The 15,489-nt window shown below is 42.8% G+C and overlaps 1 protein-coding gene across 3 annotated transcripts in view; it reads right to left on the bottom strand.

The window, feature by feature from the left end:
- LOC124788327 (vesicle-associated membrane protein 7) overlaps positions 1-15,095 on the bottom strand; it is a 37,261-nt gene extending 22,166 nt beyond the window's left edge. Inside the window, exons 1-2 of one of the 3 annotated variants that reach the window (XM_047255569.1) lie at positions 14,920-15,095; positions 2,150-2,358 (exon numbers count right to left, since the gene is read on the bottom strand). In XM_047255569.1, coding sequence (XP_047111525.1) covers positions 2,150-2,353 — 204 coding nt within the window. In that variant the 5' untranslated portion in view covers positions 2,354-2,358; positions 14,920-15,095. The other 2 variants (XM_047255565.1, XM_047255568.1) reach the window with 2 other exon arrangements.
- Between the last annotated feature and the right edge of the window lie 394 nt (positions 15,096-15,489).

The raw sequence follows: 15,489 nt of genomic DNA, 5'->3' as shown, positions 1-15,489 counted from the left end.
GTTACGTAGAAAAATAATGCATGTTTCAGTTTTCTATCATCAGAATAAGTACAGCTTTTCACAAATGTGCCTTTACTTTTTGAATTTCCCTTGTATACCTGTATGTAGATGATTTTGTAAATAAGCTTTACCTATAATGTACTTTTAAAGATATAACAAGGGATGGCTTTTCTGATAGTGCATATGCGTGAATAGTGAGTTTTGGCGTTAACATCTATTTATAAATAACTGTTTAACCATGGGTAATGCCACGATCCAAGCTAGTAACATGTATTCCAATCCAACAACCTCTGTCCTGGTTCCCATGACCAACTACGTCCTCATCCGCGGTTACTTCTCCTTTGATGGAATTACCTTCTAACAAATCTGAGGTACAACTGTGGGCACCCGCATGGTACCATCCTGTGCCAGTCCATTCATGGGCCATCTACAGAAATCCTCCCTAAATGCCCAGAATTGCAAACCCCTCACCTGGTGCAGATTCACTGATGACATCTTTGTGATCTGGGTCGAGCATGAGGACACCCTATCCACATTTGTCCAGAACCTCAAACCTTCTCCTCCATTTGTTTCACCTAGTCCTACCCAACCCAACAAGCCACCTCAAAGATGGCTACATCAGTAGCTCTGTGCATATCAAACTTACCAACCACCAGCAACACCTCCACTTCAATACCTACCACCCACTCCATACCAAGAAGTCCCTTCCATACAGTGTAGTCACTCATGGCCGTCACATCTGTAGTAATGAGCAGGGCCTCTCCAAATACACAGAGGGTCTCTCTGAGGCCTTCACAGACCATAATTACTCTCCCAATGTTGTACAATAACAGAACTTCTATGCCTTATCTGTCCAGTCACCCACCACCTTCCAAAGTCCCACTGTCCGCCCGCAGAGGAGCGTTCCCTTCATGATTCAGTGGTAGGAGTTGATATTTTTAAAAATATCGAGTGTCTGATACAAAAAAAATCATTATTGGCTCTCGATATATATATTAAAAAAAAGTATCGCTGTACTGACAGAAAAAAATATTGATGTATCTGCCTATAAAAATATAGGCTGCACATTGTAAATATACTGCCGGTTTTAGAGCTGTATATTTAAGTATTGATTTATTATTACGTATTCTATACATCAGCCAGCTAGGAGCCTGCCTTTCTCACTTAGAGCAAGAATTTAAAGGAAAATGCCACGTGTTCACGCTTGGCGATAACCGCATTGCTAACAATGGTAACTCCATGTAAGCGGCACAATAAAAGGTGTCCAATGGGTCCATCTTTTGGTTTCATCACATATCAGATTTGTCTGGAACACTTCATATTGACTTCCCTGTTTTTTCATATCTGTCAACGTCAGAAACCTAGCAGCTGTAGTGTCAAAACTGTGTGGTGAAGCTAAACACTGCAGTTTCTGTTGGCAGCGCTGAGTGCCGATTACGATAGCATTTCCTCTCATATGTCTGTCCACCGCCAAAACCAATCTTGTCATTTAGATTTTTGTTCATAATTTTCAACAACTGTTTTTGAAGAATCCAGTGTTTAACACAACTGGTGTGCTATTTCTTTACATTGGAAATTGTGTTGCAATCTGACTTCCTCTTTTATGCCACATATACTTGCTTCACATAGAGAAAGGTTGAACATGATGAAAGCTCAAAAAGTAGCAAGACTATGAGGGGGAATAGGGATAGAATCCAAACAGCATGGATATTGAAGTAGGAAGTGCGTACTTAAACTGAGAAGGGAACAGTAATTCAAACATTTGTGTTCAAGTTTTTTTGCAATTTTTTCTTTTATGTGGTATGAGTGTTTGAATAATTCTATGTCTTTCTTCCGGAGGCACAACACTAACCAGTGCTGCCAGTTCAACCAGCCGAGCTATAGAATGTTCCTAGCATACTACCCATGAATACTACCTGTTGTGGCAGAAACAAATACTACCTGTTGTTGCAGAAACATTACAATAAGGCAGATACACTAAAATTAAGCACTCTGCAGACAGTGGTGGGTTAACAGTGTAAAATTAAGCACTCTACAGACAGTGGCGGGTAAACAGCATTAGTAAAATGAAATAGATCTAATGTATGTTTCTCACCTAAAAAACTAATGTAAAATTATTCATGGCATATTAGAAATAACATGTACTTACATCATCTGTAATACACATGTATATGATTCTATCTTCACATATGTAATGAAACAAGTATGCATCATGTGAATAAGTCAGTTTATGGTTCTCTGGTGAAATTTTTGCCAGGATCTTCTCAGTGACTTCAGCAAAGTTTCCAGCACATGCAGCATATTTGGCAAGCACAGTTGTGCCTCTTGCTACTACACTGTAAAGAATTGACATTTTGCCTGTAACAAAAAAAACAATTAAAGAACAACAGCCTTACATTTCAGTCACTTTTGTTTCTTGACAGAGGGGTAGTAATTTACTAAAATTCTTTTCACTTCAGAAATATTCATCTGCTCCACAGAAGTGAAGTGTCAAGTATAACTCTTGTGACTATAAACCTCAGATAATTTGATTTGCTGATTCAGCCCTACCTTTCAAACAGATTGCAGATACCTAAAAATTCTGAGTGATATTCCTACACAATGATCAACAAGGTTGTGTCCACAGAGTAAATTTTTATTAAAAATCATTTCTTGATTGATCTAGAAATGATGTGGAAAGCAGTATAATACTTGCCAGTCTTGCCAAGTGATAGAAAGGTATGATATCCCAAGTTTACAATAATTGGCAGGAAGCAATATTGTATAAAGAAGGTGGGATATTAAAGGATTGAGGAATGATGAAGGGTGTTCAAAATTCTCTGAGGCTGTAAACTCTGTGATAAAGTGAGCTACGGTAAGGAGTTTAGTTAAAAAAGAATTGAAATCTCTAAAAAAAGAGTAATAACAGAAATTGGACAGACAAATACAGTTACAAAAATTTAACTGTGAGGAAATAGTAGGTAACCGAATAAATACTTAAACTGTTTGATAAAAGAAATTAAGATAAAGGAGTACTTACATGTAACATACATAGAATTTAAATCAATATCAAATACAAGGAAACTAAAGAGAAATGGCTGTTAAAGAAGTAGTCGGAAGGACAGGTTCAGCATATAGATAACTGATGATAACTTACAGAGGAATTAAAAGTGATGGCATTAATATTCAAAGTCTAAAGCAAGTCCACTGTTAAATACATAGGAGAGAATGGGCTTCTACGAAGGAGAGAAACTGTCTGCTGTGGCACGAGAAGAAAAGTGTGTAACTTTGAGATACAAAGGATACGGTGCTCAATGTTGCCCTGTAGGGCACGGGCACATTCTGACTGTTGACAGGCGCAGCTAGTGTAGGCTACATACCAGGCAGTACCATTAGTTACATACACTAACCACGTAGCAAATGCTGCCTGCATGTGCACAGTCTGTTCAGACTTGTCACACAGACTTCAGTCTGCCTGTCTGACCGCACACAAGTCAGCCTTTTGCCCACCCCCACTAACTAGTGCCTGCAGGCACGCACATGATCTGGAACAGCCCAAGGCAGGGGATCCTGCAGTGGAGGCAAGAGTTTAAAAGAGCTTTGTAATAGTTGTATGCATATAAGATGGGGATCCAGTCTTCCCACTCTAATGTCCAAACTATACTTAGAAGAAGCCACAAAGAAAGTAAAAGGGTGACTCAGAAGGGGGATTAAATTTCAGAGTGAAACAATATCAATGACACAATTTGCCAATGGAATTGCTGTCCTCTGTGAAAGAGAGGAGTAATTAAAGAATCTGTTTAACAGAATGAAAAATATGGAGTGATCCAAAGAAAGATGAAAGTGTTATGGAGTACATTAAGAACAATCATGTCAAAACTGGGGACTGTGTAGTGGGTAAAATGAAGGAATTCTGCTATCTAGGGGAATGAATAAATAAATAAATGCAACATGGGCAAATCAATGAGCATGTAAGAAGCAGAGAGAATTCCTCATCAAAAGAAGTCTACTAATATATAACGCAGCTCATAATTAGAGAAAAACATTTCTGAGACTGAATATCTAGAGCAGACCATTGTATGAAAGTGAATCACAGATTATGGGTTAACTGGAAAAGAAGAGAAAGTAGTGGAGATGTGGTGCTATGGAGAAATGCTAAAAATTAAGTTGACTGACAAAATAAGAAATAAGGTGGTCCTCCATAGTATCTGCAAGCAAATAAATCTGTGGAAACCAATAACAATAAGAATGTACAGGATCATAGGACACGTATTGAGACACCATTGAATAATTTACATGATACTAGAAGAAGTCTAGGAGGGCAAAAAATGGAGGGAAAGACAAGAGACTGGGATACAGCCAACAAATAACTGAGGACACTGTTAAGTGCTACTCTGATGCGAAGAAGCTGGCATAGCAGAGACGATATTAGTGGGCAGCATCAAATCAGTTAGCAGCGAAAGACTGATGAGAATATAGTTGTGACAGCATGCATAAATCCAGTTCCTTTCTGTATGTAAAAGAAACTAATATACTTGCAACTGGCATTCCTGGTACCATGCAAGCCAAATGAAATGAAACCAAATTCCATTGGAAATCTGTGATACACACACTTATTTATAAATTCTAGAGAAACAGATAGCATGAAGTTCCACAGACAAAAATCTTAACATGGTCTTTCATTGGTTGGTTGGAGAAGGGATCAAAATACGCAGCCATCAGTCCTTCCGACCTTGGGTTAACTAAAACTGATAAAATCCCACATTAGAAGAGGGAACTACAATGTCCACAAAATAATAAACTATTGACAGGGAAGGAAGGAAAAGGGTGGAAGAAAAGGTGAGGGGGAAAAAAGTGACGAATTACAGGGGCATGAAGGAAGAAGCACAGGAGACAAGAGAGATGCTCAAGACATAACAGACCCCATAAGAAAAGGAGTAGGAAGGCAGAGGGCTTGGGTGAACCACCAAACCCAGTTGAAGCCAATCCAGTTGGGGCGAAGGGGGGAGCAAGAGGGCCCGCCAGCCCCTCCACTCATCGATAAGGCAGAAGGCCCCTCCTTTAAATGAAGCGTTAAAAACCCCCATCACAAATAAACGTAAAACGAGATCCCCCGCTGAGGCATTGTCAGCCAACACAGGGGTAGCGAGTATGGAAGGCTAAAAGTGTGTCGCAGGGTGGCTAAGTTGGGGCAGTCCAGTAAGATGTGAGCCACAGTCATCATCCATCCACAACGACAGAGAGGGGGGTCCTCGCGACGGAGGAGATAACCGTGAGTCAGCCAAGTATGGCTGATGCAGAGCCGGCATAGGATGACAGAGGCCTTACGAGAGACCTGGAAGGAGGACCGCCATGGAGTTGTAGAATCCTTAATCACCCTGAGCTTGTTCCACGAAGAAAGAGTGTGCCATTCTGCATCCTTAAGGCCCAAAACCAGAAGATGTAATGCCGAGCAAAGGTCTATTTCCGTAATGCCAATAGCAAGAGATGGCCTGGTAGTAGCCAATTTAGCCAGTCAATCAGTAAGTTATTCGCAGGAATCCCCACATGGGGTCCACATGTAAACCATCGAGCATCCACCAACGAGTGACGGAGGAAGCACTGGCCGATAGCGTGCAAACCGCTCAACGAGTAACTACAGACAGTAAAGGATAGTCTTGAGCAGGAGCTGATATGGTCCAGTGCCCGCAAGATGGCTACCAATTCTGCAGTAAAGACACTACAGCCATCTGGCCAGGAACAAAGTTCTGTGCATTGAGAATAGGTGTAAGCAAAACCAGTGCGACCAGCAACCATGGAGCCACCAGTATAGATCACTTCTGAAACCCGAAAAGAACCGAGGAGACAGTAGAACTGGTGGTGAAGAGCCAATGGAGGGACAGAATCCTTTGAATCGATTGAGAGATCAAGACAGAGCTGAGACTGAGAGACGCACCATGGAGGGGTAATGTGTGTGAGCGGAGAAAAGAGGCGGTAAAGGGAATAGCTGGAGCTCAGAAAAGAGCGACTGAATGGGGACAGCCATGGTAAGCCCACATTGTTGCCGCCGCTGCGGCAGGATGATCTCCGTGTCTGGATAAAGGAGACCATAATTAGGGTGCTTTGGGGTGCAGCAAATGCGGAGGGCATAAGATATCGGCTGTTGTTGGTGCAAAGCTCACAGTGGTGGAATCCCAACCTCTGCGAGAAGGCTAAGTATGGTGATGGTCCGGAAGGCACCAGTCGCAAGTCAGACTCCACAGAGGCGGATGGGATCTAGTATCTGCAATGTCGAAGGCGACGCAGAACCATAGACAGGACTTGCATAGTCTTAATGAGACTGAACCAATGCTTGATACAATCTCAGGAGAACAGAGCAGGCGGCACCCCAGGTGGTATTGCAAAGACACCTAAGAACATTGAGATGGGACCAGCACGTCCTCTTCAGTTGGCAAAGATGAGGGAGCCATGTCAACCAGGCATCGAAGACCAGACCCAAGAAGCGATGTGTGTCCACCACCTTGAGGTGCTAGCCATCGAGGAACAGTTCCAGGTGGGGATGGAGTGTACGGCGACGGCAGAACTGTGCACAACACATGACTTGGCCGCCGAAAACTGAAAGTCATGGGAGAGAGCGCATGAGAGCACCCGGCAGATTGCCCCCTGTAGATGGCATTCTGCAGCACCCATTATAGAGGATACAAAAATCGTCAGCATACAAAGAGGGGGACAATGTCGGCCCAACAGCTGTCATTAGACCATTAATGGCTATGAGAGAGAGAGAGAGGGACACTCAGCACGGAACCCTGTGAAACCCCATTTTCTTGCCGATGAGGAGTGCTGTAGGAGCAGCCAACTTGGACCCAAAAAGAGCACCAACAAAGAAAGTTATGGATAAAAATGGGCAGAGCACCATGAAGGCCCCAATCATGAAGTGTGGTGGTGCCAGGTGGTGTCATAGGCTTTATGCAGATCAAAGAAGACTGCAAGGAGGGACTCCAGGTGGACCAAGTTATCCACCATAGAGTGGCCACAGCAAAAACCACTTTGAGTCGATGACAAAAGAGCGCGGGATTCAAGGATCCAAAACAGCCGCTGACTCACCACACATTCAAGGAGGTTACACAGGGTGTTAGTGAGGCTAATTGGATGGTAGCTATCCAACTGAAGAGGTGTTTCCCTGGCTTCAACACCAGAACAATAATGTTTTCCTGCCACTGGGTGGGAAAGACTCCCTCACTCCATGGACGGTTGAAGAGGGTCAGTATACGATGGTGGCTAGCCACCGATAAGTGTTGGAGCATTTGGTTAGGTATCCGATCCAGTCCAGGAGCCGTGTCGGGACAAAGGGCGAGGATGCTGGCAAATTCCCACTCGCTGAATGGGGAATTATATGGCTCCGAGCAACAAGAAACAAAAGACAAAGGCAGTTGTTCTGAGTGCTCTTTCAGGAGAAGGAGCGTAGGTGGATACTGAGCTGATGCTGAAGCTTGAGCAAAGTGTTGGGCGAAATCTTCTGCTAGAAAGTCTGGATTGGTAAGGACAACACTATGCACAGAAATTCCTGCAACCCCGGTGGACAGACGGTGGCTAAAAATTCGCCTGAGTTTCACCTTGTCTTGTGAAGAGGGGGTGTGTGGTCCTATGGCAGCTACATATCGTTCCCAGAAAATCCGTTTCTGAAATTTGATTAGGTAGCGGGCCCAGGTGAGGAGTCGTTTAAAGACCAGAAGAAGAGCAGTAGAAGGGTGCCGCTTGAAATGTTTAAGAGCACAGCAGCAGTCTCTTATGACTGCAGCAATTTCCGGAGACCACCAAAGGACCGTCTTCCAGAAGGGAGAACCTGAGGAAGAAGGGATTGCAGAAACAGCTGCTGAAAGGATGGCGGCAGTCAATGTCTGTGTAGATTCATCAACACTGTCGTGTGGCAATAGAGGGGGGGGGGGGGGGGGATGGGGGCAGAGGAGAAGGCACCCAAATCAGCCTTAGAGATGGTCCACTTGGGAGGGTGGCAGAACGAGAGACACTGAAGGAAGGTCAAAACAATCAGGCAATGGTCGCTGTCACATAACTCTTCATGGACACCCCACTGAATGGAGGGAAGAAGGCCGGGACTGCAGATGGAGAGGTCAATGGTAGAGAAAGTGCCGTCCGCCACACTAGAGTGTGTGGGAGCACCTGTGTTTAGTAAACAGAGGTCAAGCCCTGCCAGAATAGCTTCAACTGTCCTGCCCAGGGCAGTAGTCATATGACCACCCCAAAGAGGGTTAACGGCATTTCAGTCCCCTAGTAGCAGGAAGGGAGAAGGGAGTTCTTGAAGGGTGGTTAGGGCAATGGATGTGGGCAGCCTGTCAGGTGGGAGTTAGAGATTACAGATTGTGATTGGAGTAGCCAGATGGACCCTGACAACAATGGCTTCCGGAGTGGTATGGAGGGGAACCCATTTACCAATAATGTCCTTGTGGACCAAGGTGCAAACACCGCCAGAAGCCTGCAAGGGGCCAATTCGGTTCCAACAGAAACCCTGGAACCCACGAAGGGCGGGTGAGTAAGAATTGACAAAATGGATCTCCTGGAGTGCAATACAAGCGGCAGAGTAGAATGAAAGAAGGGGCAGCAACTCTGGAAGGTGAAGCAAATATCCATTACAATTCCACTGGAGGATTCTCGAGCCGGAGTCCAAATGGGAAGTGAACGGACCAGAGTCGGTCACCCTGCCGAGTCGTCATCTGTCACGATAAGGATGGGGTAATATCCATATAGGTGGGGTCAGACTCTGTTGGTTCATTGACCGGAGGAGAGGAAGGCTGCACCTCAGAGGGTACCAGGGGGGCCTTGCATTTCTGCTTCTTCTCTTGGGAAGGAAGAGAAGGGCAGACTTCAGCGAGGATGGGCACGGAATTACACCGGGCAATCTTGGTGACCACCGGCTGCAGATTGCGCTGCTGATGTGGAGCAGCAAATTGCCTCTTAGGGGAGTGCCGGAAAGAGGAGTCCTGGGAGGGAGCTCCAGTACCGGTGGCCGTTGAAGGAGGGCAGTGCTTATCTGGCGGGGGAGGGGGAGCAGAGCAGCACCTGAAGGGGTGGGTATGGGTACTGATGGGGAGGGGGAGGGAGAGCGCGAGAGGGAGGAGGAGGTTGAAGGCATGGGGCAAATGGGGTGGGGCTGGGAAGAGGAGGTGGAATGGATGTAACTGAAGCAAAAGTAGGAGTCATAGACATTAGATGGAGCCAGTCATACTTTCGTCGAGTCTCAGTGTAGGTGAGCTGATCCAAGGTTTTGTACTCCTGAATCCTTTCTTTCACAAACACCGGGCATGCAGGTGAGTGTGGAGAATGCTGTCCATGACAATTTACACACACTGGTGGGGGAGCACAGGCATTCTTCTCATGGAGCGGGTGCCCACAGTCACTGTAGAGGGGATCAGTGGTGCAGTGGGAAGAAGTGTGTCCAAACCGTAAGCATTTATAGCATCTCATTGGTGTTGGGAATACAAGGTTTTACATCACATTGATACACCATGACCTTGACTTTCTCTGGGAGGACGTCCCCATCGAAGGCCAGGATAAAAGCGCCCATAGTGGTGCGATTGTTTGGAGGGCCTTGTTGCACACGGTGGATAAAACGAACCCCTTGTCGCTCAAGGTTAGCACGGAGCTCCTCGTCAATTTGGAGAAGATCTCGGTGGATAATAATGCCCTGTACCGAGTTCAAAGATTGGTGGGGCGTGACGGAGACTGGGACATCACCAAGACGGTCACAAGCATGCAGTGCATCAGATTGGGCAGCACCAGATGTCTTTATGAGCAAAGCACCAGACCAGATTTTGCTCATCGATTCCACTTCGCCATGCTTATCTTCAATTGTCTCCACGAAAAACAAAGGCTTCGTCATCGCAAAACTTCTGCCATCCGTCCTGGTACAAACCAGGTACAGAGGGAAAGGCTCAACCCAAGCCGGCGAGCTTGACCCTCCTCCCATGGGGTGGCAGAAGGAGTGTCACTTCTGCTACCACTCTTATAGACAACCATAGAATGGCCAGGATGGTGAAGATTTTGTCGCTTCATGCACAAGGTGTCCACCCTATTACCACCCACTCCGATCAGCGGCACGCCCCATGGGCGCCAACCGGCCACAGCAGCAGCCGTCTGGCACGGTGGCCATTGCTGGGAGTTCTTGTGCCCCAAAGTGATGAGCATAGACTCCTGGGCATACACGAAGTGTTAACAGCTCAGGTACTAGTAGTGTGATCCCTGTGGTTTAAGGGTTCTCAGCCAAGTGGGTACTTAACAGCCCCACCACACAGACTGGCTACCAGGAGGGGGGCCAGGGTGCAAAGGGAAAGGGGAGGGGAGGGGGAGAGGAACCTGCACCATGGAAGCTAGGTAGGGAGTTCATCCCCAAGTGGCTCACACTGAATGGAAAATTTTGGAAATGGAGGTCAAACCCCCAAGGGGACCAAAAAGGAGATGGAAACAGCAAACTAAACAATAGCGCAGACCAAAACAAAGCCAGGAGGATAGCCAGGCCGACAAAGAAGTTCACTAAGAGGGAAAAGAGGGGGGCAGGGACAAAGCGGCAAGGATACGGAGGGAGGGAGGGGAACAGGGATGGTAATGCAGCCTGGAAAGGAGAGGAGACTGCAATAGTTCGTAGCCCTGTGTGCGCCACACACGCACTCACAAAAGGACTGTGGGCCCCCTGGGTGGTAACATGTTCTTTCGTAGAAACAGTGTAAGTATAATATGAGAAACCTAGTTCCTTGAACTGCATGTTACTGACAAATCTATCTAGAAAACTCACACTGAAATAATTTTACCATTTTGGTAAGACAACACTGCAGCTGGAGGAAATACTGCAACCAGCCATTTGTGGTAGTGAAATCATATTGGAATAACAACAAATCATCTCAGCAAAGTTTGGTATATGTGTAAGCTAGTGGGAGAAATACAGATTATAGATATATTGAAACCTGTGTATTGTGTACTCAATTCAAGATTTGTTATGAATAATAATAACAGTAGTAATAGTAATAATAATAATAATAATAATCAATTTCTTCTATAGCAGTAAATGTCGAATTGCTTTAAAAATTCAAAAACTAAGTTATTAGACCAATATTCTTTTATAGGATGGCAGAGCACCACATCCCTGTTATGACATTTCTGAAGTAGCTATTTCCAAGAGAGAAAAATGTGGTGATCTTACACAAAAATAAACATTATCATAACTATATCAAAAAGAACATAATATCGATATGAATATAATAGAGGGAAACATTCCACGTGGGAAAAATATATCTAAAAACAAAGATTCTGTAACTTACCAAACGAAAGTGTTGGTACGTTGATAGAGACAGAAAACACACAAACACACACAAATTTCAAGCTTTCTCAACCCACAGTTGCTTCATCAGCAAAGAGGGAACGAGAGGGAAAGATGAAAATATGTGGGTTTTAAGGGAGAGGGTAAGGAGTCATTCCAATCCCAGGAGCGGAAAGACTTACCTTCTTTCCGCTCCTGGGATTGGAATGACTCCTTACCCTCTCCCTTAAAACCCACATCCTTTCATCTTTCCCTCTCCTTCCCTCTTTGCTGATGAAGCAACCGTGGGTTGAGAAAGCTTGAAATTTGTGTGTGTGTTTTTTGTCTCTATCAACGTACCAACGCTTTCGTTTCGTAAGTTACAGAATCTTTGTTTTTAGAACATAATATCGGTTACAAGTAATGACCCACAAAACCAATTATTTCAGTGTGTGCATAGAAAACTGTAACAAATAATGAATTGTCTATAACAGTCTTTACCAACAAAGCACTAAGCCTAACACACAATATACAAGACTGAATTCAACTAAATTGTTTGACTACTGTATTTTCTTAACTACATGCCTGCCACAATAAAATGTAAAGATTCTGGTAAAATCAAACTAATCATCATCAACAAGGATTTATATTGTTCAGAAATGTACATGTTAGAGAGTCATACGGCTGCAAAATTCGCAATATTGGGTTAAGAGGAATATTTAACAATAGCCATTGGCTCTGACCAGTGGCACAATGTTAATGGCTGCTGTGTCATCACCCTTGGTGCCCATTTTCGAAGTTTGGCTGTATGTAAGTTTGTGTAGCCACTGAATGTGAAAGCAAAAACTCTGGATGCAGTGAAAGGTTGACCTGTAGATTGGCCCGAGATTTGGGTCAGATTGTAATGTCTGAATTTGATTTGAAATTGACAAAGCCAACAAATGTCAATGCAAAATAAAGGTCGAGGAAACAAGATTTACCCATGGCATAGCCTGATGTCTCCATTCATGACACATTTTGTTACAAAAATTAAAGTTGCAATATAAATTAAAACCATCTGTATTACACAATGACCAAATCCCTAATGAGTGGTTTGGGGAATTTTATGTTTATGAAAATTGTTCCTGTGTGCTATTCTACTTGTATCCTTTACCTTTAATAAACCTTTCTTACATTTAAGAACAAAAGCGGACTTCCCGCACAACATCATTCCAATCATCATCACTTAGAGCATATTGGATGGACTACTCCTAGGAAGCATGACTATTATAAATCTGCACAAATAGGACTATTTGATTATGCTCCTTACTGTGTATGTAAAACTGTTGATTGTGATGATGAAAAGTTTAACAGTAAGTACACTTCCTTGGAGGTGCCATTCTCTTGGAAGAATCACTTAGGTAGTAGGTCTCCAATTCTAAAATGAAGAGAGCATGTACTCAGGAAAGACTACAAGAAGGCACCCCAGTATTCTCAATTCATGAAGTTTTCTTCACAATACCATGCCTCCAAACGCCAGAGTGTACTCCCTCTAAAACGAAGATGCAAGACTGCCTCCCTTAACAACTGCAAGTAGTGGCCATCAGTTAAAATTCTCTTATCTCTTCCAGGTGAAATACAGTAGGCCACAAGTCCTGACTCCAGTTCCCACACTGTTAACATAAGGTTTTGTAACTGTGTGCAGTTTGAGACAAAATTTAGAGTCCTACTCTAAGCAAACAGAATATGGAGCTTTTTCTGGCTGAGATTGCGATTTGGAATGAGTATTCATTCATTGTCTGGGTTTGATCATATGGAGTGGGAATTTTATGTACATATAGTGTACACAAATTACGAAAAATGCTTCTGTACACCATTTCTATTTGGAACCCTCTACTCTTACACCTTTCTTGCATTTGAAAATGAAAGCTAGCTTACTGCACAAGCACCGTCCTTATTCCAATCATCATCATTTCATGCAAAATGTACATGTTCATTTGTGCATTACTTATCAAAACCAGCAGCTTGTTTGGAGGAAACAAATTCAAGGCACACACTCACAAAAACTGAGAACATGCACAAAGTGAATTCTCTCTCAATTCTTAATAAATTTCCACAATCTACTTTGATCCACATCATCAAAAGATGTATACGTAAGAGTGTATATCTGGTTGCAGAAACTCAATTTATAGAATAAAAGAATTCTATGAACTGATAATGCTGATATCAGTTTGTAAGATAATGATAACTGTCACAATCACAATCTTCCTCAGTACAATGTTTATTAGCTTTTAAGATAAATATTATTCACAATCTTAATAATTCTTCTCATGTATCATTTTAAATTCATTAATAAATGTATTTAATCCAATGACTATTAAATAAGTGTATTTAACATTTTAGAAGTCATTGCTTCTAAGTAGCCTATTTGCACATTAACTGTAATATTTTGTTACTTACTGAACCAGTGACAAAGATTCTCATCAAAACAACTTCATAGCATTCAGTAGATGGATTAAATTATTGCTGTAAGACCATTAGCTTGCAAACTCTTATTTAATATTCCACACTCTTTAATACATTTATAACTTTGATCAAACAGACTCAAAATTGAAAACTGCATACTGATTGTCTTTGTGCTATGATGCTCTCCCCCCCCCCCAAAAAAAAAAAAATAAAAAACAATCAATACAAACAACGTTACTGACTACAAATTAAACTTTAAGCACGTATGATTTTAAAAATAATAATTATTATATTTTTGTGTTAATTAAAAATTGTCGCACAAGGATATGGCAATGCCTGCAAACAGGTTCTTATGTAATGTTTCATCTCGAGAATGTAAACAAATATTCGTTTGATACTAACTCTTGATGAATCTGGTCTCTTGAAAATGAAGAATCAATGTTTGTAAAACTCCGCGGGTTAACTCATCACAGTGAATTATCCATCCATAAATCTAAGCAGCTGCTGGTAGGAAACATTCTAAACACGACAGCCTTGCAATCTCGTTCTTGTCAACCTTGAACTTAGCTTGCACGTGGACTACTGAGCCTTTGACAACTTCCCGTGGCACACACGTTCTACCTGAAAATTTTGGCATTCTACATAGTCTAGGTAATTTACCCCTATTTAATTGTGTTGCCTGTACGCCTCAAATGCGTGTCTACGTGAGATGTTGAGGTGTAATGAACTACTATATCAACAGTTGTGTGTTGGTATCTCCGCAGCTAATGAACAGCCACAGTCAAAAGTGACACAAAAAAATAATATAGACATCGCTTAATGTGCATCGCCCTACACTTTGCGCAGTCAATTTTTATACAGGGTGATTACATAAATTATCCGGTTTTGCATGTGATGTCAGATGAAGACTTTACACAGCTTACAATCTTTTGCTGGAACGTAACATTAAAACTGTGTAATCATAAACAAGAAAGCAGGAATAATAATGATATAGCGCTTGTCAGTGCGCATTTCAGACGTACTAATATTTGTACACACCACAAATGATATCTCTCCAACAGATGTCCAACTGCTATTTTTTAGAAGTGCATTTCCTTAGTCAGGTGTGCTAGATGAAGTGTCAAACAGGTTTTCCAAATTAAGACACGCTACAAACACTTGCGATATATCACACACTTCACAAACGTCAAACACTGTTTTCCTGTACCCACCAGCCTTGATAAGTAGCTTTGACTCAGAGATAGCAGCAGCATTTATTCAGCACCAATGACGAATTGTCCTGTATTTTCAGGCACTGGAGAGAAATAAGTGTATCTTCTTTCTTTGTTGTTGTTGTGTCCTGGGCTAGTAACTTGTTGGCGTGGTGCCAGATTTTTGTTCTATCACATTAAAACACTAACCGTAATATTAAATGAGGTACATACACCCACGGAATTATTTTATGCCGAAATACAGGAAATATTTTGTCGACCCAAAACATGAACCATTCAACGCGACATTGTGCCAATAGAGTATTGAACCAGTGTCCACGGAAAAACCGTTCAGCAATACAACTGTCGTATTCAAATAGAAAATACGTCAAACTTGCTCAGTTGGAAGCATACACTCGACCAACATTTCAAAATTATATGGGTACCACGCGCAACACAAAAGAGTAACCGAGTAACCGTGGGCCAAGGTTTGATCCTGGGGGGAGAGAGGAGGGAAGTTCGCTTTGGTTTTGCGACGAATGACTATATAGTTTTTAGGTTTCGCGACTAATGACTGCTACTAGTCAACAT

This window comes from Schistocerca piceifrons, chromosome 3 (genome assembly GCF_021461385.2).
Source record: "Schistocerca piceifrons isolate TAMUIC-IGC-003096 chromosome 3, iqSchPice1.1, whole genome shotgun sequence".
NCBI classification, from domain to species: Eukaryota; Metazoa; Arthropoda; class Insecta; order Orthoptera; family Acrididae; genus Schistocerca; species Schistocerca piceifrons.
The sequence above is the reverse complement of the archived record's forward strand: the minus strand, read 5'-3'. Positions and strand labels throughout refer to the sequence as shown.